This window comes from Bufo gargarizans, chromosome 5, assembly GCF_014858855.1.
Source record: "Bufo gargarizans isolate SCDJY-AF-19 chromosome 5, ASM1485885v1, whole genome shotgun sequence".
NCBI classification, from domain to species: domain Eukaryota; kingdom Metazoa; phylum Chordata; class Amphibia; order Anura; family Bufonidae; genus Bufo; species Bufo gargarizans.
This window is the reverse complement of record NC_058084.1, coordinates 456,971,753-456,997,649: the sequence shown is the minus strand read 5'-3', so window position 1 is coordinate 456,997,649 and position 25,897 is coordinate 456,971,753. Positions and strand designations below refer to the sequence as shown.

The following is a 25,897-nucleotide window of genomic DNA, read 5'->3' as shown; positions in this document are numbered from 1 at the left end:
ATGAAGCACAGAAAGGAGGTGGAGATGAGGTTGGTGAGGAACAGCTCTTGTATGCAGTCTCCATTACCACAGCCCCACATTACCTCCGTATGTCCTGTCCGTCCTCTCTATACTTCATGTCTCCTCATGAGCTCCATTCCTACAGAGATTCATCTGAAGATCTTATCAGCTGTATTCAGGATCATAATCCTTGACAAGCAGAGAGGAGAATGAGGCAGCTCTTTAGCTCATTGTTCTGAAGTAACTTGTCCTCCTGTGTGTACTCAGGCTCAGACTGTCCCACATTGGCACAGGTGTATCTCCCTGTGGGACCCTCAGCAAGGTGGGCCCCTAGTCTCTCACCCCCTGCATATAACTGTGGCACATAACACAGTAGACTTACTGCACTACATACAATATTCATATTCAATGTACAGCACCTCAACAAGCCGATGTTCATATAAAAAAACTTGATAGATTATTAAAGAAACTCCCCAGTATATTATTCTAGACACGATCAGAGCTGAGATGACTTCTAGGTATAGAGGAAAGCCACCAGTGTCCTCTTCTCCTCAACACCTACCTTCTCAAAGTTGCTGCAGGGACCCCCATATTCAATCATCTGGTAGCATCTTGCTGCTGTGTGAGCAGGTAATATATGAATGTATCCGTACAGTGGGTCCCCAAAATAAATTTTACTGGTGGGCCCTTGGTACCCCAGTCCGACACTGTGTGTACTAATAGGAGGGCGGCCATTTTATTTCTCTTAATGATTGCTCCCCAGAAAAAAACAAGTCATTATAACTAAAGAAAGGTATTTGGGAATATATGTATAATAAAGTAATGTTTAAATATTTTTATTTTCTTCGTTTCCAGAGAACCCCTTTAACGTTCAAGTTTATGCCACTCGTAACTGGCCAACACCTTCAATTAAGAGCAACTTATTTCAAGAGATTTGTGGCTAAGGCTGGCGCATGAAATGCCAGTTTTATTAATTCTGCCCCAAAAGATGTATATTCTGAGAGGGAATGAAAATAGCAGCAGGGGGCGCCATAACAAGAATGTAACATCAATATCTAGACACAAGAGCATTTTTAGAAATGATCATAATTGAAACATTTTTACATGATCTGAGAAACGTAGGAGTGGAATTACTGGTGGTTCCAGCTATAAGCGCCAATCCTTGTGCACTATAATTAGTGAAAGTACTACACAGGAGATCTGTAAGTGTCACCTGCTGGCAGCATTAACTGTTGCTAGGCAACCACCTGAAATGTATTTGTATGTTGCCAGACAAATTTGCAAGAATTCTAAATTAGGATCTATACTGTTTAAATCCAGACAGCAATGATGCTTTCTTGGATGGACTCTCCCTTTGAGGATTATCTGAGATGCTGATGTCGGTTGAGGAGACAGAGCCTTTCAAACCTCTTCTGACTGGGAAAACCCCTAGTATAGATGGCCTTAACAATAAGTGGTATGAGTTACAGGTTGAAGCCCTTGCTCCCTTCACTAGATTTGAGCGAATAGCTCAAAATTCAATCCCAATTCGATTTGGCCAAATGAGTCAACCGATTCAGGGTCTCCAATTGGTCCAAAAATGTGCATATGACATTCAGAGATTTTCTTTTCCCTCTTAGTCTCCCCCCCCCAACAAAAAAAAAAATCCACCAAATTGAATCACCAAAAATTCTGATGTAACTTGAATTTTAACAAATTTCAAGTTGAAACTAATCTGTTTCCAATCAATTTGCTCATCTCTACAAATTTTTTAGAAGATACTACGGTCTCTTCCCCCTTCAAAGTGTAGTCATCCTCCTGAAGTCATGGAAGGATGTCAGCCTCTCTTATACCTACTGTCTAATTTCTTTCTTTTAGCCAAAATTCTTACCCGTAGGGTTACCAATGTAATACTGCATCCAAACAATGTGTATGTAATATATGTAAATTCATCTGGAAATATAACCTTTTTTAATTTAAAGAGTTCATCTAAAGTTTTTTCAATGACGTGCTGCATGGGTAAGAAGTCACCGCTGCCACCAGTGATTGGCTGCAGCGGTCATGTGCCCCCACCGTCAACAAGATGTTGATGCCGAGAGAGATGGGAGCTGCAGAGACGGTGGTGGAGCAATGAAGCCGAGACTAGGTAAGTATGATAACCACCAGCCACTCTCTGAGGTCTGAAAAAAGTTGGCTAGCCCCTTTAAGTTGTGTTTATATTTTGGTAAATTACCTTTTCATGCAGCAAATGTAACGTCACGTACACACACACACAGGGGGGAGGATAGTGACCACTGCGCTGCACCCTCACCCCTGGCCCTGCCTACTTGCCTCACGAGTCCTGATGACAGGGGACAACTGGACGGCAGTCCCTAACTTAGGATACGTGCGGGAAGGACAGACAAGAAAAATAACGGATAGTGAACGGACCGGGTCAAAACCAAGAGGACAATGCAGTACAGAGGGATAAGCAAAGAATGGTCAGGAGAAGCCGGGGTCATAAATACCAGGAGAGTCGAGAAGTACCAAAGAAGTCCGCAAAGAATAGTCAGGTGGAAGCTGAGGTCAAAATACCAGGAGGGATGTGCAGTACAGGAGGAGCAGGCAAAGGATCGTCAGGGAACAGGATCAGGTAAGTATACAGGTATCCAACAAATGCCAGGAACCTAAATTAACAGGCAACCTGTGGCCAGCAGGCTGCCTGTATTTATAGTGGGGAGTGAGGGTCATGTGACGTGGCCAGCGTCACATGACCGACCAGTCGAGCACCGAGTGATCAGCTCGGCGCTCAAGGCAGACCTAGGAGCAGGGAGCCTCCAAGCTAGCAAAGCCGCCCTGGGAACGAGGTCAAACACAGATCCTCGCTCCCGAAGCTAAGCAGCAGGTCTGCGGCTGATGGGAGACCGAGTGCACCTTCGGCACCCCGTTACAGCAAATAGCAGATTTCAGTTGGAAAAGATATGAATGTCATTATGAGCCCTTGAACATTTTCAATAACTAAATTATGTAGAATAATTTAAAAACATATTTTGTGTTCTTTTCAAAATAAAATTAAATCTATTGCCATCATAAGTCCTTCCACCTGTAATAACGTCCATATTGTAATTATATATACAGTATATATATATCTTAGTTTTGTGCCACCATGAGGTTGGATGACCACATGACATGCTAAGGCATTTACCCACTGAAGGCTTCCTTAGTGATCCGGCAGAGGACTCATACAGCTGGATCAATGAGAGAGCTATGCCTCTGCCCAATTCTCTCTCTCCCTGACTGATACCGATCTGTATGATCAGGGCAGACAGGAGGATATAGGATATTGATGAGAAACACGGTCCTAAAGTACAGGGAGATGAAAACTCTGATCACTGAAAGCTAAAGGACCTTTAATGTCATATGTGGGAGGGGCAAGAGCCAGTGCATCTTATAGTCTGGAAAATACTGTATATATGAAGGCCAATAGCGGAAGACTTGACACCAAATTGTTTATACTGTAGAGGACATTGTGGCCAACGCTCATCAGCCGGGGTTGAGGGGCAAACAATGCTGTGCTACCCACTCACCAGTGTACCTGAGAGTGGCTCCTGCTACACTCACAGAACCCACATCAAAGAGCTATAAAGGAATGTACAGTGTGATGTGGGTGCTATGAAGCACAAAGGGTCAATGCTTAGAGGCTCCTGTGCCAAGCGATTCCTGCTGTCCAAGCAGGGAGTTGGAGATATGGTCAGGATTAATAGTGTCTTCAATGCTGAGAAATACAGGCAGACACTTATCCATCATGCAATACCATCAGGGTCTGATTGGCTCCAAATTTATTTCGCAGCAGGAAAATTACCCCAAACATACATTCAACATCATTAAGAACTATCTTTAGTGTAAAGGAGAACAAGGAATCCTGTAAGTGATCATATTACCCCCAAAGAGCCCTGATCTCAACATCCTCCAGTCTGTCTGAGATTACATGAAGAGACGGAAGGATTTGATCAAGCCTACATCCACAGAAGAGACTTGAAAAATAAAAACAGCGCAGAGGGTAGTACAGTAAGACAAGCAAATAAAATAAATGCTGTGTTGTAGGTACTGCTCACAGCTTTTGTGCTTGCGAACAGTCACATCCACTATAATAGCATTTGAGGGTTACTCTGTTAACCTAAATGTTGCCCGTGTGATGTATTCGTGGCAGAGACCTCCAGACATCAGTATATTGTAGAACTTACAGGAGTACTTTAGCACTGTCTAGTGCAAGTGTGAAAGTTTTTTATTTGAAGTTCCTGCTTACTCCAGTAAGGTCTACATCCACAGAAGATCTGTTATTAGTCCTCCAAGATGTTTGGGACAACCTCCCTGTTGAGTTCCTTCAAAAACTGTGCAAGTGTACCTAAAGGCAAAGGGCGGTCGCACCAAACATTGATTGGATTTAGATTTCTCTTTTCTTCTTTATTTTCTTCTCCTCTTTATTTACTTCTTGAACTTTATGCTTTAGAATTCCCTCCCTGTTTCCGTCTCCAATAATCTGAGCAGCAGACATATTTCTTCAGGGACGGTTCAATCCTGACTTTGTTTTGGCTTTTCTGTCTTTTTTTTCTTTCTGTTTTGTATCTGAAAAATAGAAATAAAATCATTAAAAAAAATAAAGGATTCTACTTGAGATGTTCCGAGAGTCTAATTTATGAGCAATTACAACATTAAACTATCCGGAGTTTCCATTGAAGGTTCTGAGAAGTGGATTGCACAATGTCCAACTGTTACTTTTTAGAAGAGTTTGTGGACAGGGAAATCATGAGGTTGTGAAATCCGCAAAATAAATAGACGATGTTAAGCCTGATCCCAGGTGAACACGAAGCAGAATCACTGCAGATCACACTGCCTGAGGATTGTGTCTCATATTACCAACGTCTCGCAAGTGCAGGTAAGTGCAAAGATTAAGTCATTTATTATCGTTAGCGTATTGGAGATTTCACGGGTAGCCATTGTCTGCCGCCTCTGAATAAGGTCACCCATCTATGAGCCGCCCTAATAAAGAGAAGCTAATGGGTTAACCTGTGCCCACTGAAAGGACGCCTATTGGGGGTGGTTTCAAGAAGAGCATGCTGTATGCTAATTGCTGTCCCTTAAAGGGCATCTGTCAGCAGTTTTGTCCCTATGACACTGGCTGACCTGTTACATGTGCACTTGGCAGCTGAAGGCGTCTGTGTTGGTCCCATGTTCCTATGTGCCCTCATTGCTGAGAAAAATTATGTTTTAATATAGGCAAATGAGCCTCTAGGAGCAACGGGTACATATCAACATGGGACCTTTAACTTCCAGTTCCTTCTAGCTGCAAATACAAATTTACTTTTCAGGTGTAACTATGTCCTTATAACTTATTTGTTTCTTAAATATCCAAAAATCTCATTGGTTAAATGAAATCTGTCACCGGGAAATTCACTGATAAACCAGGCACAATGTCTTGTAGGGCTAGTTCAGCTGAATGTAATGATCACTTTCACTTAGAGATCCGTTGCTTCATTCTGTAGAAAAAGTCCTTTTAATCCAAATGCAAATGAGCAGTTAAGTGCACTGAGGGCGGGCCCGAGTCAATCTGTGCACCCTTGCACCTGCTGTTTCTTCTGCTAGCCCTTCTCTCTCCTTCTTGATAGACAGGGTAAAGTATGATGGCCATGCAGAAACCTGTCGATCAAGAAGGAGACGGAGGGCAATGCAGAGAAAGCAGAAGGAGCAAGGGTGCACAGACTGGCTTAAGCCCGCCCTCAGTGCACGTATCAGCACATTTGCATATGGATTACAACTAGTTTTTCTCCAAAAAAGCACTTGAAACAACTGATTATTAAGTTAAAGGTATAATTCCATCCAGCTAAGCTAGTCCTACTAGACATTGTATCTGGTTTAACAGTTAATCTTTCGGTGACAGGTTCCCTTTAAAGCCAAAACAAGCAAAAGTCAAGCCACATTTCTGATGCATGTAATAACAGAAGCCATGACGCTTAAGTGTATTTGTGTTTTGAGGCTCTTTGTGTTTTAGTTTTCCCCTGTAGCGGCATTGTGCACATGGGGAGAGGGTGCAACCTCATCACCTTGTAGTCACAATTGTCACTGCAGTTTTTTTTCTTAATTTTTAATGGGTGTCTGGCCTCAGGAGACAGGACTCTGAAATATAGGGCATCTCTTAAAGGTGTTGCCTCACTCAATAATTGATATTTATGTTGTGTAAAATCATTATACAAGTCACTTACCCAAATACTCTCTGTAGCAATAATGCAATTTTTTATTTTTGAAGTTTTGCTGGTTTTTATACACGGCTCGTCTCTTGGGGTGATGGGCACTGCTGCAATACAGCAGTGGAGGCTATGCTTGCACACTGAATGCAAAGAATGCTGGCTTTTCTGGTGGCCGGGATTGCACACATGCGCTATAGCTCCCACCCTGACCACCTGGTATTGCCTCTGTGTCTGTAGCTCCCCTCCCTGACCACATGGTATTGCCTGTCTGTAGCTCCCCTCCATGGCCACCTCATATTGACTCTGTCTGTAGCTCTCACCCTGACCACCTGGTATTGCCTGTCTGTAGCTCCCCTCCCTGACCACCTGGTATTGCCTGTCGGTAGCTCCCCTCCCTGACCACCTGGTATTGCCTGTCGGTAGCTCCCCTCCCTGACCACCTGGTATTGCCTCTGTGTCTGCTCCCTGAACACCTCGTATTGCCTCTGTCTGTAGCTCCCTCCCTGACCACCTGGTATTGCCTCTGTCTGTAGCTCCCCTCCCTGACCACCTGGTATTGCCTCTGTGTCTGTAGCTCCCCTCCCTGACCACCTGGTATTGCCTGTCGGTAGCTCCCCTCCCTGACCACCTGGTATTGCCTCTGTCTGTAGCTCCCCTCCCTGACCACCTGGTATTGCCTGTCTGTAGATCCCCTCCCTGACCACCTGGTATTGCCTCTGTCTGTAGATCCCCTCCCTGACCACCTGGTATTGCCTGTCTGTAGCTCCCCTCCATGGCCACCTCATATTGACTCTGTCTGTAGCTCCCCTCCCTGACCACCTGGTGTTGCCTGTCTGTAGCTCCCCTCCCTGACCACCGGGTATTGCCTGTCTGTAGCTCCCCTCCCTGACCACCGGGTATTGCCTGTCTGTAGCTCCCCTCCCTGACCACCTGGTGTTGCCTGTCTGTAGCTCCCCTCCCTGACCACCGGGTATTGCCTGTCTGTAGCTCCCCTCCCTGACCACCGGGTATTGCCTCTGTCTGTAGATCCCCTCCCTGACCACCTGGTATTGCCTGTCTGTAGCTCCCCTCCCTGACCACCTGGTATTAGCTGTCTGTAGCTCCCCTCCCTGACCACCTGGTATTGCCTGTCTGTAGCTCCCCTCCCTGACCACCTGGTATTGCCTGTCTGTAGCTCCCCTCCCTGACCACCTGGTATTGCCTGTCGGTAGCTCCCCTCCCTGACCACCTGGTATTGCCTGTCTGTAGCTCCCCTCCCTGACCACCTGGTATTGCCTGTCTGTAGCTCCCCTCCCTGACCACCTGGTATTGCCTGTCTGTAGCTCTCACCCTGGCCACCTCATATTGACTCTGTCTGTAGCTCTCACCCTGACCACCTGGTATTGCGTGTTTTTAGCTCCCCTCCCTGACCACCTGGTATTGCCTCTGTCTGTAGCTCCCCTCCCTGACCACCTGGTATTGCCTCTGTGTCTGTAGCTCCCCTCCCTGACCACCTGGTATTGCCTGTCTGTAGCTCCCCTCCCTGACCATCTGGTATTGGCTGTCTGTAGCTCCCCTCCCTGACCACCTGGTATTGCCTGTCTGTAGCTCCCCTCCCTGGCCACCTCATATTTACTCTGTCTGTAGCTCTCATCCTGACCACCTGGTATTGCCTCTGTCTGTAGCTCCCCTCCCTGACCACCTGGTATTGCCTCTGTGTCTGTAGCTCCCCTCCCTGACCACCTGGTATTGCCTGTCTGTAGCTCCCCTCCCTGACCACCTGGTATTGCCTGTCTGTAGCTCCCCTCCCTGACCACCTGGTATTGCCTGTCTGTAGCTCCCCTCCCTGACCACCTGGTATTGCCTGTCTGTAGCTCCCCTCTCTGACCACCTGGTTTTGCCTGTCTGTAGCTCCCCTCTCTGACCACCTGGTATTGCCTGTCTGTAGCTCCCCTCCCTGACCACCGGGTATTGCCTGTCTGTAGCTCCCCTCCCTGACCACCTCATATTGACTGTCTGTAGCTCTCACCCTGACCACCTGGTATTGCCTCTGTCTGTAGCTCCCTCCCTGACCACCTGGTATTGCCTCTGTCTGTAGCTCTCACCCTGACCACCTGGTCTGTCCTCCTGTTTTTAGTATAGAACAGCTCTAGGGCATGCTCATTGGAGCTGTTCTATACAGGTATGAATAGACTTCAGGACCTTGAGAGCGTGCACACACAGGCAGGCAGCACCGCTTGTCTGTAAAGAAGAGACACAGACCTCCTGCAGCTCTGAAACGGCCCCTAGGGACCAGTGGGGAAGTACTCAAAGCAGCAAGCGGGACAACCCCTTTAAGGAAAAAATGACCAGCTGATGAGTCAAATGGGACGGTCAGGAATGTACCAATCCACAAGCTAGCAGATTAGGAGTTTGCTGGTGGTGGTCCCAGATGATGAGCAGATGATGACCTCTGTATTCTTCCTCCTCTGCATACACCTTCTATGAGCCAAACACTTTTTCCATTTCCTGATCACGTAGCATATGTGATCCCAATCAAAGTGGGGTAAATTATTATGGGGTACATATAAATTTTTGATTAACGTTTAACTTTTTTTTTGTGGTAACTTTATTTTGTCATTACAAATTTTTATATTTTTGTTCACACTTTTGCAAAATAAACTCATTTTTTATAGATACAAAGTTTTTGTTTTTTTTAAATAAATTTTATAAATATGTTGTAGTCCCCCTAGGGAATTTAGCAATATGATTATTTGATCTCTTTAGTATATCCTCTACTAAGCAAAACAGTAGAAATAAATCCAGCAGCAGTCTCAGGATAAAATCCAGTGTCTATTACTTCATTATAAAATCCATAGGCTGACCAGACAGGCAAGGTCTACGCGTTTCGACTGTATGTACCATCATAGTGGTCATGATTAAGACGTACAGTCGAAACGCGTAGACCTTGCCTGTCTGGTCAGCCTATGGATTTTAGAATGAAGAAACTGGATTTTATCCTGAGCCTGCAGCTGGATTTTTCTACTGTTTTGATTGATTCCTGGTCCGGGATCCGTGCGCGGCGAAGGAGGATGGTGGGTGAGCTGAAATCTTTTTTTTTCTTATATTTTATCCTCTAAGCCTACCAAAGCATTATTGCCTGTCAGGAATGAACTGACAGGCAATCTATAAGGCACATAGCCATGGCAATATATCAACGTCTTGCAATCATGTTCATGGGGTGCCTACGGGGTGATGGAGACATCTAGAAGCTGTGGTTGCTATTGACCATGATCTCTAAGGGGTTAAACATCCAAGGTCAACGCTGTCAGTCACTCCGGCGGTGATTTGCATTCATTGGCTTGAATTTTTCATAGGTTATTGCAAATTTCCTGACAGGGGTTAGTCTCAGCTCTGGAGCCCTCACTTATCAGGACAATAGAGTTTTGCCGACCAACGTTCATATTCTCCATACTCTTCAATGAAGTAGTGGCCACACTTGAAGAGGACCTCTCCCCTCTCCTGACATGTCTGCTTTAGTAACTACTTGCATCCCCCATGTAATCTAGTCTTATGACTCGGTGTCCCTCTATCCCTCTATTATATTTTCTAGAAGGTCTTAATGAATTGCCAGCAGTCTGCAATGAAGGTCTAGATGGGTGTTACCTGTTGGGGGGGTGTCCCTGTGCAGTTTGACATTATCCAATCAGTGCTGCCAGTGGCAAACTGTGCCGAACTGGTAACACCCAGCTGGAACTTTATTGCAGACTGCTAGCAATTCACTCATAAGCTTCTAGATGGAATAATAGAGGAATGGCACAACACAGAGTCATAAGAGTAGATACTCCAGAATTGTTGTTACATGGGGAACACAAGTACTTACTAAAACAGACATGTCAGGAGAGGGGAACGGTCCTCTTTAAGAGCCAAGCAGGACCCCATTCTCCTAACATGTACGGGGCCCAGAGGTGGAATCTGCACCCAACAGGCGTGAGAGGGAAATAACTCATGGACTACAAGTCAAATGTTATCTTGATGACACATGGCCCCTATTCTGAAGACACTTTTTTTTCCCCACCAGTTTGTCTATAAAATGTCATTTTCATCATATTATAAATGCAATATCTGCACTACCTGCTCGGGACCCCGTTAGGCCTCATTCACACGGGCATCATGGATTTGGGCCGGATAAGATGCGGGTGCACCGCGAGAAAATGCACAATTTTTCCGCGCGAGTGCAAAACATTTTAATGCGTTTTGCACGCGCGTGAGAAAAATTGGCATGTTTGGTACCCAAACTTCTTGACAGAAATTCGGGTTTGGGTTAGGTGTTGTGTAGATTTTATTATTTTCCCTTATAACATGGTTATAAGGGAAAGTAATAGCATTCTTAATACAGAATGCATAGTAAAATAGAGCTGAAGGGGTTAAAAAAATAATAATTTAACTCACCTTAATCCACTTGTTTGCGCAGCCGGCTTCTCTTCTTTCTTCTTCTTTGAGGAAAAGGACCTGTGATGACGGCACTGCGCTCATCACATGGTCCGTCACATGATCCATCACCATGGTGATGGATCATGTCATGGACCATGTGATGAGCGCAGTGACGTCACCACAGGTCCTTTTCCTCCTGGACAGCAAAGAAGAAGACAGAAGAGAAGCCGGCTGCACAAACAAGTGGATTAAGGTGAGTTAAATCTTTTTTTAATTTTTTTTAACCCCTCCAGCGCTATTTTACTAAGCATTCTGTATTAAGAATACTATTATTTCCCCTTATAACCATGTTATAAGGGAAAATAATAATGATCGGGTCTCCATCCCGATCATCTCCTAGCAACCATGCGTGAAAATCGCACCGCATCCTCACTTGCTTGCCGATGCTTGCAATTTTCACGCAGCCCCATTTACTTCTATGGGGCCTGCGTTGCGTGAAAATCACTGCTCATGTGTACAACCCCCTATAGAAATGAATGGGCTCGGATTCAGTGCGGGTGCAATGCGTTCACCTCACGCATTGCACCCGCGTGGAAATCTCGCCCGTGTGAAAGAGGCCTTACAAAAACTTTGGAAAAACCACATTAATAACTAATGCCAGTCAGCTGCCTCTAAATCTAAAAAGGATATTGCCAATGCCATCCTGTATCCAAAAGTTTTATTTCACCACTTTCTGAAGCCTCATGCTTCGAATGCTTACAATATCACAAACAGTGGGGGGGGGGGGGGGGGGGACCTTCCTGCCATTCTTAAAAATTCCTGGATCGCCTCTTCCTATCTGGATTGTTACATCCGTTTGGATAATGATTGGAACTCAAATGTTTCGCCAAGTTGCACTGACTCAGATTATTCAATAGGAAAAAACTTTTTCCTGCTCTGAGGGGCTGGCTTCATATCTGCTCGGCAGCTGGCAGATACTGGAGCTGAGCGAATACAGAAGGAAAGAGAGGACATCACGTTCTGTGCATTCCCAGCTGGGATAGGCGGTGAGTATTAACGCTCAATGTGTCATTTGGATTAAGATGTAGCAGAGCTGTATTCGAAATTCAGCATTGTGATGTAAGAACTGTCTTCCTTTCAAGTTAGCTGATTCAGCTCTGCTACATCTGCTCATACTTTTTGTATTGATGTCTATGTGATATGCTCTTGTCTTAGTATACATCATAGATCGCATTGTGCTATTTGCTAGTGAATATAAAAAAAAGTAACTCTCAGGGGCTCTCTCTGTTCACAGTGCAGCGAAAATCTATTGTTCTCTGTTATCAGCCGCTTCAGGACCAGGAGACTGTAGTGTTCTGCAGTGGGGTTACTAATAAGGTCCCATAGGTACATATTATGTATATACTAAAAATGTCTGCAACTTTCTAATATGCTTTGTATTTCAATTCGTTTCAGCATAGCTGCTTCCTGTCAGTGAATTGAACATTCCTGTTCAGACAGGAGGTTGAAAATCTGTTCGGGTCCTGCACATAGCTGTATCCAGTTTAGAGAATCCTTTGTACACACATTAAGGGTCCATTCACACGTCCGTAGTGTATTGCGGATCCGCAATACACCCGGCCGGCACCCCCATAGAAATGCCTATTCTTGTCCGCAATTGCAGACAAGAATAGGACATGCTCTATTTTTTTGCAGAGATGCGGACCGGAAGATCGGGGCCGCGCTCCGGAAATGCGGATGCGGAGAGCACATAATGTGCTCTCCTCATCCATTCTGTCCCCATAGAGAATGAATGGGTCCGCACCCATTCCGCAATTTGCGGAACGGATGCGGACCCATTTTGCGGACGTGTGAATGGAGCCTAAGGCCTCTTTCACACGACCGTATGGCTTTTTCAGTGTTTTGCGGTCTGTTTTTCACGCATCCGTTTTTTTGTTTCTGTTGTGTTTCTGTTCCGTTTTTCCTTTCTGTTTTTCCGTATGGCATATACAGTAATTACATAGAAAAAGTTGGGCTGAGCATAAAATTTTCAATAGATGGTTCCGCAAAAAAACGGAACGGATACGGAAGACATACGGATGCATTTCCGTATCTGTTCCATTTTTTTTGCGGACCCATTGACTTGAATGGAGCCACGGAACGTGATTTGCGGGCAATAATAGGACATGTTCTATCTTTCAACGGAACTGAAAAACGGAAATACGGAAACGGAATGCATATGGAGTACATTCCGTTTTTTTTGCGGAACCATATAAATGAATGGTTCTGTATACGGAACGCAAAAAATGGCCTGTAAACGGGAAAAAAAAGGTCATGTGAAAGAGGCCTAAAGGGGATAGCCCACAAAATTGTCTATAGGGGATGGACGACCCATGTCCGTTCTTTAAAAATGGCGCCCACTCCTGGGTGCAGAGGGTACCATAGCTGCCGGGTTTCTGCTGTTTTTTTAATTGGAGTTAACGATAATCCCAGAATTTTAACCCCTCAGATGCCATGGTAATTGTGACCACGGCATCTGTGGCGGCTTTCCCTGGGAGCGCTGGGCTCCCGCGGCTGGAGCGGCTTCCTCATGTGGAGATTGGGGAAGGCGTTCGTTACTTCTATTAGGCTGGATAGAGTTGCAGCCTAATAGAGCTGTAGTTCCCATCGAGGCCTGCAGGTGGCAATACTTAATAGGAAAATAGAGCAAGTCCTTCACAATGCCATAGTAAGGCTACATGCACACGACCGTATGTGTTTTGCAGTCCGCAAATTGCAGATCCGCAAAAAAAACGGATGACATCTTTATGCCATCCGTTTTTTTTTTGCGGATCCATTGTAACAATGCCTAAAACGGACAAGAATAGGACATGTTCTATTTTTTTTGCGGGGCTACGGAACGCACATGAGCTGTGTGCTGTCAGCATTTTTTGTGGACCCATTGAAATGAATAGGTCCGCATCCTATCACAAAAAAAAACACAGAACGGATACTGAAGCAAACAACGTTCGTGTGCATGTAGCCTAATTTATTGTAATGCGAGGGACAAGCAATCTAAGGATCGCATGTCAAAATACCAAGCTTAATAAAAGTGTAAAAAAGAAAGTTTAAAAAAGCTAAAAATAAAATATATATATAAAAGTTATGGCTTCGGGAAGACAAGGAGTAAAAATTGGAAATGAAAAAAAATGGAAAATGGCCCAGTCCGTAAAAGGTTAAGGTAATTTGGTAACCAACTGAAGTCTCCACTAGAGGGAGCTCACTTCATACTGTGTTATGATTGAGTCCTATGTATGTATGCTAAAATGCCCTAACTGCAGATAGATGGCATACTATCTTTTAAAGGGAGTCTGTCCCATCATTTATACTAGTATAACTAACAGCACTGCCCCTGAAAAGTTTGCGAAAGCTCTGATTATTATAATGACATATTAAGAATTATTTATCACATAACTTTTAACACAATTACTGTAGGTTAAAAAAATCGGTGTCCAAGGGTGGACATGCGTTGTAACCCTCATTTACATATAGTTGGAAAACCTTGGTCATTATGTGCAGTATGTATGTATATATATATATATATATATATATTGGATGCTGGGGGGGTCTGATAGAGGCTGATCTGGGGCTAATTGAGGGTGGGCAAGGTCTGATCTGGGGCTGGGAGGGTCTGACAGGGGCTGATCTGAGGCTAGGGAGGTCTGATGGGGGTGTGATCTGAGGCTGGGGTCTGATGGGGGTCTGATCTAAGGCTGGGGGTCTGATGGGGGTCTGATCTAAGGCTGGGGAGGGTCTGATATGAGGCTGCGGGTCTGATCTGAGGTGGGGGGTTTGATGGGGGTTGATCTGAGACTAGGGAGGGTCTGATGGGTGTCTGATCTGAGGCTGGGGGTCTGATGAGAGTCTGATCTGAGGCTGGGGGTCTGATGGGTGCTGATCTGAGGCTAGGGAGGATCTGATGGGGGTCTAATCTCAGGTTAGGGAGACTCTGATGGGGGTCTAATCTGAGGCTGCTGGGTCTGATCTGAGGCTGGGGGACTGGTCTGAGGCTGAGAGTTCTGATGGGAGTCTGATCTGAGTCTGATGTAGGCTTGGGGGTCTGATTTGAAGCTGATGGAGGTGGGGGTCTGATCTGAGACTGAGAAAGGGACAAAGGCAGGGACAGTTGCAAAGGAAGAGGCAGGGACAGTGGCAGAGGAAAAGCTGGGTGAACCCCTCTCTGGTTCCCCCCCCCCACATGGGTTTAGCTTGGCTGCCATTAATGCCAAATAAAGAACTAAATAAATAACATTCTGAACTTCGAAATTAGACTGCAATGTGTGGTCAAAATGGCGCCTGTTCTATATGTAATATATATAGTGAAGGCACCGTTTTGTGCTGCAAATTTTACATTTTTTTAAATTGAAGTGCAATTTCTGTAACTTGCCCCTAAGGCCTCTTTCACACTACCATTTTTTTTTTCCGTTTTGCGGTCCGTTTTTTTGCGTTCCGTATACGGAACCATTCATTTCAATGGTTCTGCAAAAAAAAAATGAATGTGTTCCGTATGCCTTCCGTTTCCGTATTTCCGTTTTTCCGTTCCGTTGAAAAATAGAACATGTCCTATTATTGCCCGCAAATTACGGTCCGTGGCTCCATTCAAATAAATGGGTCCGCAAAAAAAACTGAACACATACGGAAATGCATCCGTATGTCTTCCGTTTCCGTTCTGTTTTTTCTGAACCATCTATTGAAAATGTTATGCCCAGCCCAATTTTTTCTATGTAATTACTGTATACTGTATGTCATACGGAAAAACGGAACAACTGAACGGAAACGGAAACACAACGGAAGCAAAAAACTGAACAACGGATCCGTGAAAAACGTACTGCGAAACACTGAAATCGACATACTGTAGTGTGAAAGAGGCCTTAGTCAGTATATGTTTGACCAAATATAGCAGTCACATTTTTAAGTTGAGAATTTTGTGTGGCCCCTGAACGATTTTACAAATATGCAAATGGCCCTCGGCAGCGAAAAGGTTCCTCAGCCTTGCTGTACATTATAGGTGGAACGTAAAATGTTGAATGTGTCATTTGGATTAAAGGGGTTGTCCATATGCTCTAATAAAGCATACGCACAGCTTGTCACTGAGGGGGGGGGGGTCCCCTGTTCAGAATACACATCTTTGTTTATGTCACCGTTGTTTTGCTGCTTTCACTCGTGTAGAACAGAAACGACTGCTTTTCTGGAAACCATCACAAAGGAGGTTGACTGCTGTTGAGGGCTAAAACGGCTAAGCGATTACCACACGGCTGCAAAACTACTTGTAAATAGATGCGTTTTTGTTGCAGTCTGGAGGTGTTTCCTGCTTCACCAATATCCCCCATGTGGCCATAACCTCAGCAGGGAATTAAGGAGATCAGCAGCCCCCCCATCCATTCCTAACAGCACATCATTATGGCCTCAAAGTGCAATGCAGAAAGTGTAACCTGCTTGTTAATGGTTTCCAGTTTTTCCCACACTGCTTTGGATAAAAATTAACAAAAAGTGAAGTAAATGCAAGGAAACATGGCATATATAGATTTAGACATCCTGACTATATAATCAACTTTAACCCCTTAATGACACGAGCCAACACTTTTATTTATTTATTTTTTACAAATATTTTTGTCTACACAGTTTTTTTGTGCCATGAATATAGAAAATATAGCGATTTTCAGTGTTTTTATTATTATTATTTTTTTTGCTTTGGGTACTTTCACACTAGCGTTTTTCTTTTCCGGCATAGAGTTCCGTCACAGGGGCTCTATACCGGAAAAGAACCGATCAGTTTTATCCCCATGCATTCTGAATGGAGAGTAATCCGTTCAGTTTGCATCAGGATGTCTTCAATTCAGTCGTTTTGACTGATCAGGCAAAAGAGAAAACCGCAGCATGCTACGGTTTTATCTCCGGCGAAAAAAACTGAAGACTTGCCTGAATGCCGGCATTTTTTCCCATAGGAATGTATTAGTGCCGGACCCGTCCTTCCGGTCTGCGCATGCGCAGACTGAAAAAAAGGTGAAAAAAATAAATGCCGGATCTGTTTTGCCGGATGACACCGGAAAGACGGATCCGGCATTTCAATGCATTTTTTCGACTGATCAGGCATTTTTAAGACTGATCAGGATCCTGATCACTCAGTCTTACTAATGCCATCAGTTAGCATACATTTTGCCTGATCCGGCAGGCATTTCCGGCGACGGAACTGCTTGCCGGATTTCTCTGCCGCAAGTGTGAAAGTAGCCTAAGACTGTCCACATTTCACAGAAGCGGAATCAGGGGTGTAACTGTATGTTAAACTACAGCTCCCAGCATGCTCCATTCACTTCTGTGGGAGTTTTGAGAACAGCCAAGCCAGTATGCATGCTGGTAGTTGTAGTTTCACACGTTCTGGAGGTCGGGGTGCAATTGTACTCTGACCTGGGCCCTGGTGTCTGAGGGGGCAAAAAGGACACCATATTATAAATGTCACATGGTAGGTGGGAGGCATTTCACAGATTATGCTTGAGGACCAGGAGCTTCACGGTTCACACGTTGTGGGTGCACTTACACTTTAAGTTCCGATATTGGAGAAATCGGTACTATGTGTACATTATATACTGTGCTTCTTTGTACAAAATTCTGCCGATCCCTTCTCTTTAAAGAATCCCATTAAACCATGCATGCTGTTTGGTAGGGTTGATCCTGCTGATCACAGCGGTATCTGACTTGTGAAAATAGGTTGCAGCGTTCCCGACAGAAAAGACTTTTATACTTTGCACTTTACACTTCATGACACTTTTCTCTGCACAATACCACCGAAGACATAGAAGAGTTTTAATGTGGCTTCGTGGTAATTATTAACGTAAAAATAAATTTGACTTGACCACGCAGGCTGAATATGCCCACAAAGATAGAGTGCCTCTGTCTGTGCAAGAAAGTGGTACTTCCCCTTTAAATATCACATTACCCCCAACCGCAGAGAGTGCTGCATTGGGCAGCATAAAGGGTGAGCATGACACGGCATGGTGACCTAGTACGTGCTCTTCCCTTCTGTCCGGGGGCACGTGCCCATGTTGCCCCATCATCCGTGCCCCGCACTGGTAGACATATTTTACATACGGTTTTATTCTTCATATGTCGACACCTTTCTTTCAGATAATGGGGACCAAGGTCCTGATACCACTGTGCTCAGACTTCACCGAGAAGCGTGACAGCATATGCATTTTCGGAACAGGGGATTTTGGTCGATCACTTGGATCCAAACTGCTGCAGAGCGGATATTCCGTGATATTTGGCAGTCGTAATCCGGGAGATGCCAGCTTACTGCCCAGGGCAGCCGAGGTGCTCAGTCATACAGAAGCAGCCCAAAAATCTTCAGTCGTCATTGTGGCGGTGCAAAGGGACCATTATGGATTTCTGGAGGAGCTCAAAGATGTCCTGCAGGGGAAAATACTGGTGGACGTCAGCAATAATCTCAAAGTAAACCAGTACCCTGAGTCTAATGCCGAGCACCTCGCCCAGATTGCACCCACCGCCACGGTTGTCAAAGCATTTAACACGGTTTCCGCATGGGCCCTGCAGTCTGGAAGTCTGGACGCCAACAGACAGGTATATGTACAAGGTTAGGAAAAACATGGTTGCTTTCTTCCAGAAACAGTGCCACGACTGTCCACAGGTCATGAGTGGTAATGCAGCTCTTGTAAATTGAATAGCACACAGCTGCAATACAGTACATTTCTTCCCTAGTCCTTGAGTTTTCATCTCAAGTTCTGTCAAGTTCTTGCTAATGTTTTTGAGCTTTTGGGCTGGATTCATACATACTGTACAATTTTTATGCATTTTTTTTTTTTTTTTAGGCAAACAGTCTAAAAAAAATTGTAGGTATAATACCACCCATCATCTCGCTGAAGACCATCTAGTGATACAGAACTGATCAGGCACAATTAAAGGCAGAATACACAATTACACTCTGTATGTCTTTTCTGATTGTTGTCAATCTCTTTCTTTTTATTCACCATTAGCCCAGGCCACCATGACGACTTCCTCCAGCTACAGACATTACTGACTCCTCACTTTTGAAGCCAACCCTTACTCCCTATACTGACATGCTCCTTATAGGATCACATTGCATACATGAATATAATACTGCCATACACATGCTTCCTGAAAATAATACTGTTGTATACTGCACTTCTGAATATAATACTGCCATACACTGTGCATCCAGAAAAGTGTACTGTCACACACTACACCCCTGAATATAACACTGTCACGCACTGTGCATCTTGTAAACAATACTGCCACATATTACCCCCTCTAATAAAGCATATGATACTGCTGCACACTGAGCTTCCTGGATACATTACTACTGCACCCCTGAATATAACACTGCCATCTGATTAGGGTTCCTTGGGCCCATCAGAGGAAATTATTCTCAGGCCCAACAACAGATCATCAATAAAGTCTAATAGGTTTTGATACTAATAAATAAACCTTGGTGGCAGCTAAATGGCTCCAAATATACTTGCTTGGGGTCCACTAAGGTATCAGATCCTGGGCCCACCGGAGGATCCTCGAGTACCCTGGTGGGCTGCTGACATACACTTTGTGTACTAAAAACAATACTGCCAAATACTGCACTCCAGGAAACAATACTACCACGCACTGCACCCCTGACTATAACACTACCATACATTGTGCATCCTGATATCAATACTGCCACACAGTGTACCCGTGAATATAATACTGCCATACACCATGCATCCAGAAAAAAAAACTGCCACACACTGCACCCCTGTATATAATACTGCCATACACCATGCATCCAGAAAACAAAACTGTCACACACTGCACCCCTGTATATAATACTGCCATACACCATGCATCCAGAAAACAAAACTGTCACACACTGCACCCCTGTATATAATACTGCCATACACCATGCATCCAGAAAACAAAACTGTCACACACTGCACCCCTGTATATAATACTGCCATACACCATGCATCCAGAAAACAAAACTGCCACACACTATACCCCTGAATATAATACTGCCATACAAAATGCATCCAGAAAACACTGCCACACACTGCACTCCTGAATATAATACTGCAATACACCGTGCATCCAGAAAACAAAACTGCCATACTCTGCATCCCTGAATATAATACTGCCGTACAATGTGCCCCCTGGAAACAATACTGAACACACTGTAACCCCGGAAAATGATAGTTTCAGTCAACACACTTAACATTTACTAACGCAACAAATGTCTTCTGAAAATCTCCAACATGAGCGAAGTGGTGGCCCAGTAGGGCCCCAAGGACCATTCCTTCCATTATAAAATTTTAAGCATTATTACACTTTAAGTGTGTGGACAGAAACTATCATTTTCCAGAGTCATAGTTGTCCAGGATTGGATAAAGATGGCTGATTTCTTCCAAAAACAGCACCCCTCCACTGTCTACAGATTGTATACGGTATTGCAACTCATCCCCATTCACTTCAGTGGAGATGAGCAGTAATACCATACACAACCCATGGACAGCCGTGGTGCTATTACTAGAAGAAAGCAGCCATGTTTTTCTAATCCTGGACAAATCCTTTAAGCGCTACATAACAATTTGTTTAAAAAATTGGGTCTATGATGCTTTGTAGCACCTTTATCATCCTGTACGCTTTTTGTATACTTTATGTTCCAGGTCTTTGTATGTTCAGATGACAATAAGGCCAAGCAACAGATCATGGACATTGTCCGCGCTATTGGGTTGACACCGCAGGACAAAGGATCTCTAGTTGCGGCCAAAGAAATAGAAGACTATCCGCTGCAGCTCTATCCGATGTGGAGGCTCCCCATGTACACATGCGCCGGGCTGACCGTGCTGGTGTTTCTGTACTGTGTCATAAATGACATTGTCTACAACGCGGAAAAAAAAATTGACGTCTCCTTTCTACTGATGATCAGCATCCCGAACAGGATCTTCCCCGTCGTCTCGCTGATGCTACTGGGCTTGTGTTATCTTCCAGGGGTGTTTGCTGCCATCATTCAGCTCTACAGAGGAACCAAGTACAGCCGCTTTCCAAACTGGCTCGACCGATGGATGCTATGTCGTAAGCAGCTGGGTCTGGTGGCATTGGCCTACGCGTTCCTCCATGCCATTTACACTCTTGTGATTCCGATCCGGTACAGCGTCAGGCACAGGGGAGATATGAGTATAATCAGCCAGGTAAGGCATCCCTAGCTAGAGGTTATCATATCCATACTGGGGTACTGTAGACAGAACTAAGGTTCTCCGTCGTGCTAGCCTTAGGTTGGGGGCATCGGTCTCCTGTCGAAAGGGTTTCTCGTCGAGACTTTGCTTAGACATTGGAATTACACCGCATGTATCACAATTGCCACCATGGCCTCACAAAAGACGGCCGCTTTTAAAAGTGGGGACGTTGCCATTGCACCTAGAGGCTCTGCTCTCTCTGCAACTGCCGCACCTTCTGCACTTTGACAGGGCAGGAAGTGAAGATGTTTTCACCGCCTGGTCTTGTCAATCAAAGTGCAGAGAGCGCAGCAGTTGCACAGAGAGCAGAGCCTCTAGGTGTAACGGCAACGCCCCCATTGCTCATAGAGGCTCTTTTGCATATATAAAAAAACAGCAATGCAAGCACATATGAGCATGGCACCAGCACAGATGTCTTCAGCTGCCAAGTACACGTGTAACAGGTCAGCCAGTGTCTTAGGTACAAAACTGCTGACAGATGCCCTTTGAAGTGTAAAATTTAGAGAATTTGCCACCTATACTTTTTTTTTTCTGAAATTAGAACCAGACATCCTCTTTTTGTTCAGTTTTTTATTTTATTTTTTATTTTTATTGTACTATATTTTATGTAAGATTATGACGGCTGCCATCTTGCCCAAGAGGTTGGTAACAGCATTTAGAGATATGCTTTACAGCAGCCGCATAGGCCACAGAAGCAATAGTCTTGAGGGGACTTACTTACGTCTAGAGTAGTGATGAGCGAAGTTATGAAAAATTTGATTCGGCTGCTTTTTGTGACGAATTCCTTTGTCACGATGAGCATTCCTTTTTATGTAGAGGGCGCAATGACGGGGAATGGTGACAGCTTCTGAGCGCTCTTACATTCAGACCCAGGGGTGCACCACCAATGAGGCCAGGAGAGGCGAGCACCAGGTAGGTGTAAGAGAGGGGCAGCGGAAGGGCCATGGACAATGAGTGCTTTCATTGTGGCAAAGGGGTTAGGTTAAGAAATTGACATTTTAGTTTTCGCCTCAGGCAGGAGAAAGGCTAGGTGCACCCCTAGTGGCTAGTCAAGATCGAGCTCTCAGATGAGGTCCGGCCGCCACTCCGTTCATTTCCTACAGTGTCACTGTATATAATGTCATTGCATACTACTGTTGAGGGGGCCCTGACAATAAAATCTTTTAGTCTTCCTACTAAAAGGGGCCCTTGTGATTTGGGCCCCAAAGCAGCCACTTCCCCTGCTTCCCCTATAGCTACACCCCTGTGGCCAGCTTCTCTCTGGCTGCTTTGCTGCTGTCTGCACCTGCCAATCAAAGCAGCCAGGGAGGGGCTGGCCACAGACAGCAGCGGAGCTTAGGTGCAACAAGAGCAATGGTGACGCCCTCATTGCCCCAAAGGCGTAATTTGCATATTAAGAGAAAAGCGTCATAACTCGAGAACAGAGCCTCAGCTCAACAAAAGAAAAACAGCGTTTTAATCAGGTGAACCACAGCAACATGTGTCTATGCAAATAGCTGGATAGGGAGGTCGCCGGTGATAGATCCTCTTTAAAGCCCTTTTTAATGCCTAGGCAATGAACAGTGCATTTTCTATCTTTATAATGATTATTTTCCTATTTTTATTAGATAAAATTGAATAAAACCAGAATTTTAGAGAAACCCCTGATTTGGAGAAGTGATACTTATTTAGCACTAGGAATCTTGGGATTTTTCTTCTACATAGTTCTGGGAATAACATCGCTACCATCCGTCAGCAATGCAGTCAACTGGAGAGAATTCCGGTTTGTCCAGGTATGTCCCGCAGTTTGCTCCATCCAAGCGAAGAACATCTCTTCTATGCCTAGAAACAAACACCAAGTCTCACTAAAAAAAGATACAATAACGATGCATGTATACATTATTGCCTAATGATGCAAATAACTTACGTGTCATATTCATGCAGTAACCATCAGCTAGATCATGTGCACTCCACCGACATCCAGAGAAGCACTGGAGATACTCTAATCAATCCCTCTATAGATCACAGTCAGTCAGCCATCATGATGTGTATTCATTTAAAGCAAACTACTTCTTTTTTTTTCCAGTCGAAGCTTGGATATCTGACCCTACTGCTGTGCACTGGACATGCGATGGTCTATGGCTGGGACAGGTTCCTCATACTTACTAGATACAGATGGTATATGCCTCCTGTGTACATGCTCTCGCTTGTCATCCCATGCACTGTTCTTGTACTCAAGCTCCTTCTCATAATCCCGTGCATTGATAACAGAATAACTAAAATACGTCAAGGATGGGAGAGACCTTCAAGCAAAAAATCTGAAGCAAAGTTAAAATCTTGCAGCGTTGCTTTTTAGTGCTATTTTACAGACATGTATAGGTTAAATCCACGGCACTCCAAAAGTTTTTTTGCAAAATAAAGTTTCACATTTTAATTTTCAGTATACAGAATATCGTTCATGTACATCCAGTGCAATTCATAGTGTAATTTAATTCATTTATAAATAGTAAGTATGTGCCATATCAGAAAATTCTCGGACGTTTCGGTCTGTACGACCTTCTTCAGCGGGCTCTGTAGGCTGGTGCTGACCCTGCCTACAGAGCCCGCTGAAGAAGGTCGTACAGACCGAAACGTCCGGGAATTCTCTGATATGGCACATACTTACTATTTATAAATGAATTAAATTACACTATGAATTGCACTGGATGTACATGAACGATATTCTGTATACTGAAAATTAAAATGTGAAACTTTATTTTGCAAAAAAACTTTTGGAGTGCCGTGGATTTAACCTATATTGTCTAAACCACTCTCACAGGCACCCACACTGGATCGAAGGTGTGCGGAGTACAAAATTATCTAATTTTACAGACATGGACTGGTTGGCTCCTGATTTTTGGGACTGAGCATCCAAACGCCTACAGCCATAGAGTTTAGTCATTAAAGGCTTTCAAAACCTTTGACGTGGAGAACATGATTTTTAAATATGTTAGTGGTCACCTTGATGGCACTAAATCTTTCATTTATTTTCAGATATTTAGTTAGCATTCTGCTCCTAGTTTCAGATGTTTCTCCCTCCCCAAAAACACAGAGTGGACCTGTGTGTCCAGGATGCTGCTGTCTTCCCCCTGCAAGCTGACTTGTGTGTGCTTTCCTTCCTTTCTACAACCCATGTCAGTTGCCCTCCTTGGATGTCCCCTAAATCTATACACATCCGTCTGCATACAATCTCCATCCCCTCCCTGCTGCTATCTTTAATACTGAAAAATGGCAGAGGAAGCTGCCAGAAACAGAGTCTGACAGCTTTATGTCAGATACATGTAAAATATAAGAGTGAGACTGGATCACACATCTTCAATACTATGCTTTTACCTAATAACTGCTTCCCAGCATAATTAACATTGCTTCTCGGTGCAATTTATCGTATACCTACCCCTATGTTGCATGCTGTACATGAGGCATTAGTTTACTTTAGAGTAGGTTCCAATTCAAAGAGGCAACCTTGTCGTGGTGAGTGGGCCTATACTTTTTGATCAAATTGTATACTGTCTCATGTACAGTATGCAACATAGGGGTAGGTATGCGATAAATTGCGCTGAGAAGCAATGTTAATGATGCTGGGAAGCAGTTATTAGATAAAAGCATAGTATTGAGGATGTGCGATCCAGTTTCACTCTTATATTTCACACGTTTATGTCAGATACAGCCGCACTAGCAGCTAGGTGATGGACCTTTACACATTCTGAAAATGCAAAATGGTAGAGGATTTTTAATAAAAACTTAGAAATTTGAAGCAAATTAACAATAAAAAAAACTGCATAGCCTTTAAATTCTGGTTATAAATAGCCACCACTAGGGGGAGCTCCCTGTAGACAAATGTATACAGATTCCATGGAACTCAGTAATATACTGTATCTAGCTAGTGGAAGCAGAAGGCAAGCAGGGGATTTGGAGCTCTGTATCAGAAAAGAGAGCTCTGACAATTTTATAGATATTTCAGGGAATTCTTTAAAAGACATTTCAATAAAATGAATCTCCAAACATTCTCTTCTGTGAGGTTGGAAAAAGTCTGTTTGGCTATATCTGTCACTGGGAAAGTTGAACAACAACCAATATGGCTACTTCAGAATGAGCGACTCAGCTCTGGATTCTTGCTCCTCCAGCAAACAGCCAATTCTGCCCTAAAGAAGTTGCTGTTATATATACATTTCTTCTACTGTGCCTCCTGCAGGAAATTTGCAGTATTACGTGCTGGTTATTCTAATAAAAGATGGTTCATGTATGCAGAGAAAGAATAACTCATTTGAATAGGGCTACATGTGTCATTAAACTCCTGGCTTGTGATTAGTGATGGACGAACATCTGCCGGGACGGTTCGCGAACACGATCGCGCGAACGCGATCAAATGTTCGCGAACCGCAAGTTCGCAGCGGGTCCCATTCATTTTAATGGCAGGCGAACCTGAAAAACCTTCAGCTCATATTTGCAGCCAAGAAATAATTACTAGAAGTGCACAAATAGTCCCACAACATGGACAGTGACATACCAGATGTATTATTCGAATTTGCGTTCTCCATTCATAATTTTTTTCAATGCGAAATATCGGCAATATCATTTTCGCAAATGCACTATAAAGAAAGTATATTGGTACATAAAATCCCGCTTCAATCAGTTTTTGGGGGGGGCGACTGGTATATCACACCAGTAGAAATTATTTGTCCCAATAACGCTTGTCCCTCTATATACCTGCAGTATCGCAGCAGAACCGCACACAACTGCCGCACAATACAAATGCACTATAATATACTGTCTAACATAGAAAGCATATTATAACATTGTACAAGGAAGGCAATACATTAGAATATACATGAAGATAACACGTAACCTTTAATAATGTTACTATGAGGGTCCATTCACCCGTCTGTAAGTGTTTTGCGGATCCGAAAAACACGGACACCGGCAATGTGCATTCCGCAATTTGTGGATCGCACATCGCCGTCACTATAATAGAAAAAAATGCCTAATCTTGTCTGCAAATGCGGACAAAAATAGGACATGTTCTATTTT

The 25,897-nt window shown here is 44.1% G+C and overlaps 1 protein-coding gene across 3 annotated transcripts; it reads left to right on the top strand.

The window, feature by feature from the left end:
• Nucleotides 1-4,741: 4,741 nt before the first annotated feature.
• Nucleotides 4,742-23,791, top strand: LOC122938836 (metalloreductase STEAP4-like). 3 transcript variants are annotated; one of them, XM_044294667.1, is made up of 7 exons: nt 4,862-4,894; nt 11,890-11,981; nt 17,736-18,188; nt 20,282-20,806; nt 22,459-22,623; nt 22,917-23,201; nt 23,704-23,791. In XM_044294667.1, the coding sequence occupies exons 3-6, from the start codon at nt 17,739-17,741 to the stop codon at nt 23,184-23,186; spliced, it is 1,410 nt and encodes a 469-aa protein (XP_044150602.1). In that variant the 5' UTR covers nt 4,862-4,894; nt 11,890-11,981; nt 17,736-17,738; the 3' UTR covers nt 23,187-23,201; nt 23,704-23,791. The 3 variants fall into 3 exon arrangements, with proteins under 3 accessions (XP_044150601.1, XP_044150602.1, XP_044150603.1); XM_044294666.1 differs by lacking the exon at nt 11,890-11,981 and having other exon boundaries at nt 4,742-4,894; XM_044294668.1 differs by lacking the exons at nt 4,862-4,894; nt 11,890-11,981 and adding an exon at nt 11,501-11,641.
• Nucleotides 23,792-25,897: the final 2,106 nt, after the last annotated feature.

Excerpts from the sequence above, each read along its gene's own strand:
- LOC122938836 (XM_044294666.1), top strand. The coding sequence starts at position 17,739 with ATGGGGACCAAGGTCCTGATACCACTGTGCTCAGACTTCACCGAGAAG. Across the intron at positions 18,189-20,281 it reads GTCTGGACGCCAACAGACAG|GTCTTTGTATGTTCAGATGA; the intron begins GTATATGTACAA and ends TTTATGTTCCAG. Across the intron at positions 20,807-22,458 it reads ATATGAGTATAATCAGCCAG|ATAAAATTGAATAAAACCAG; the intron begins GTAAGGCATCCC and ends TATTTTTATTAG.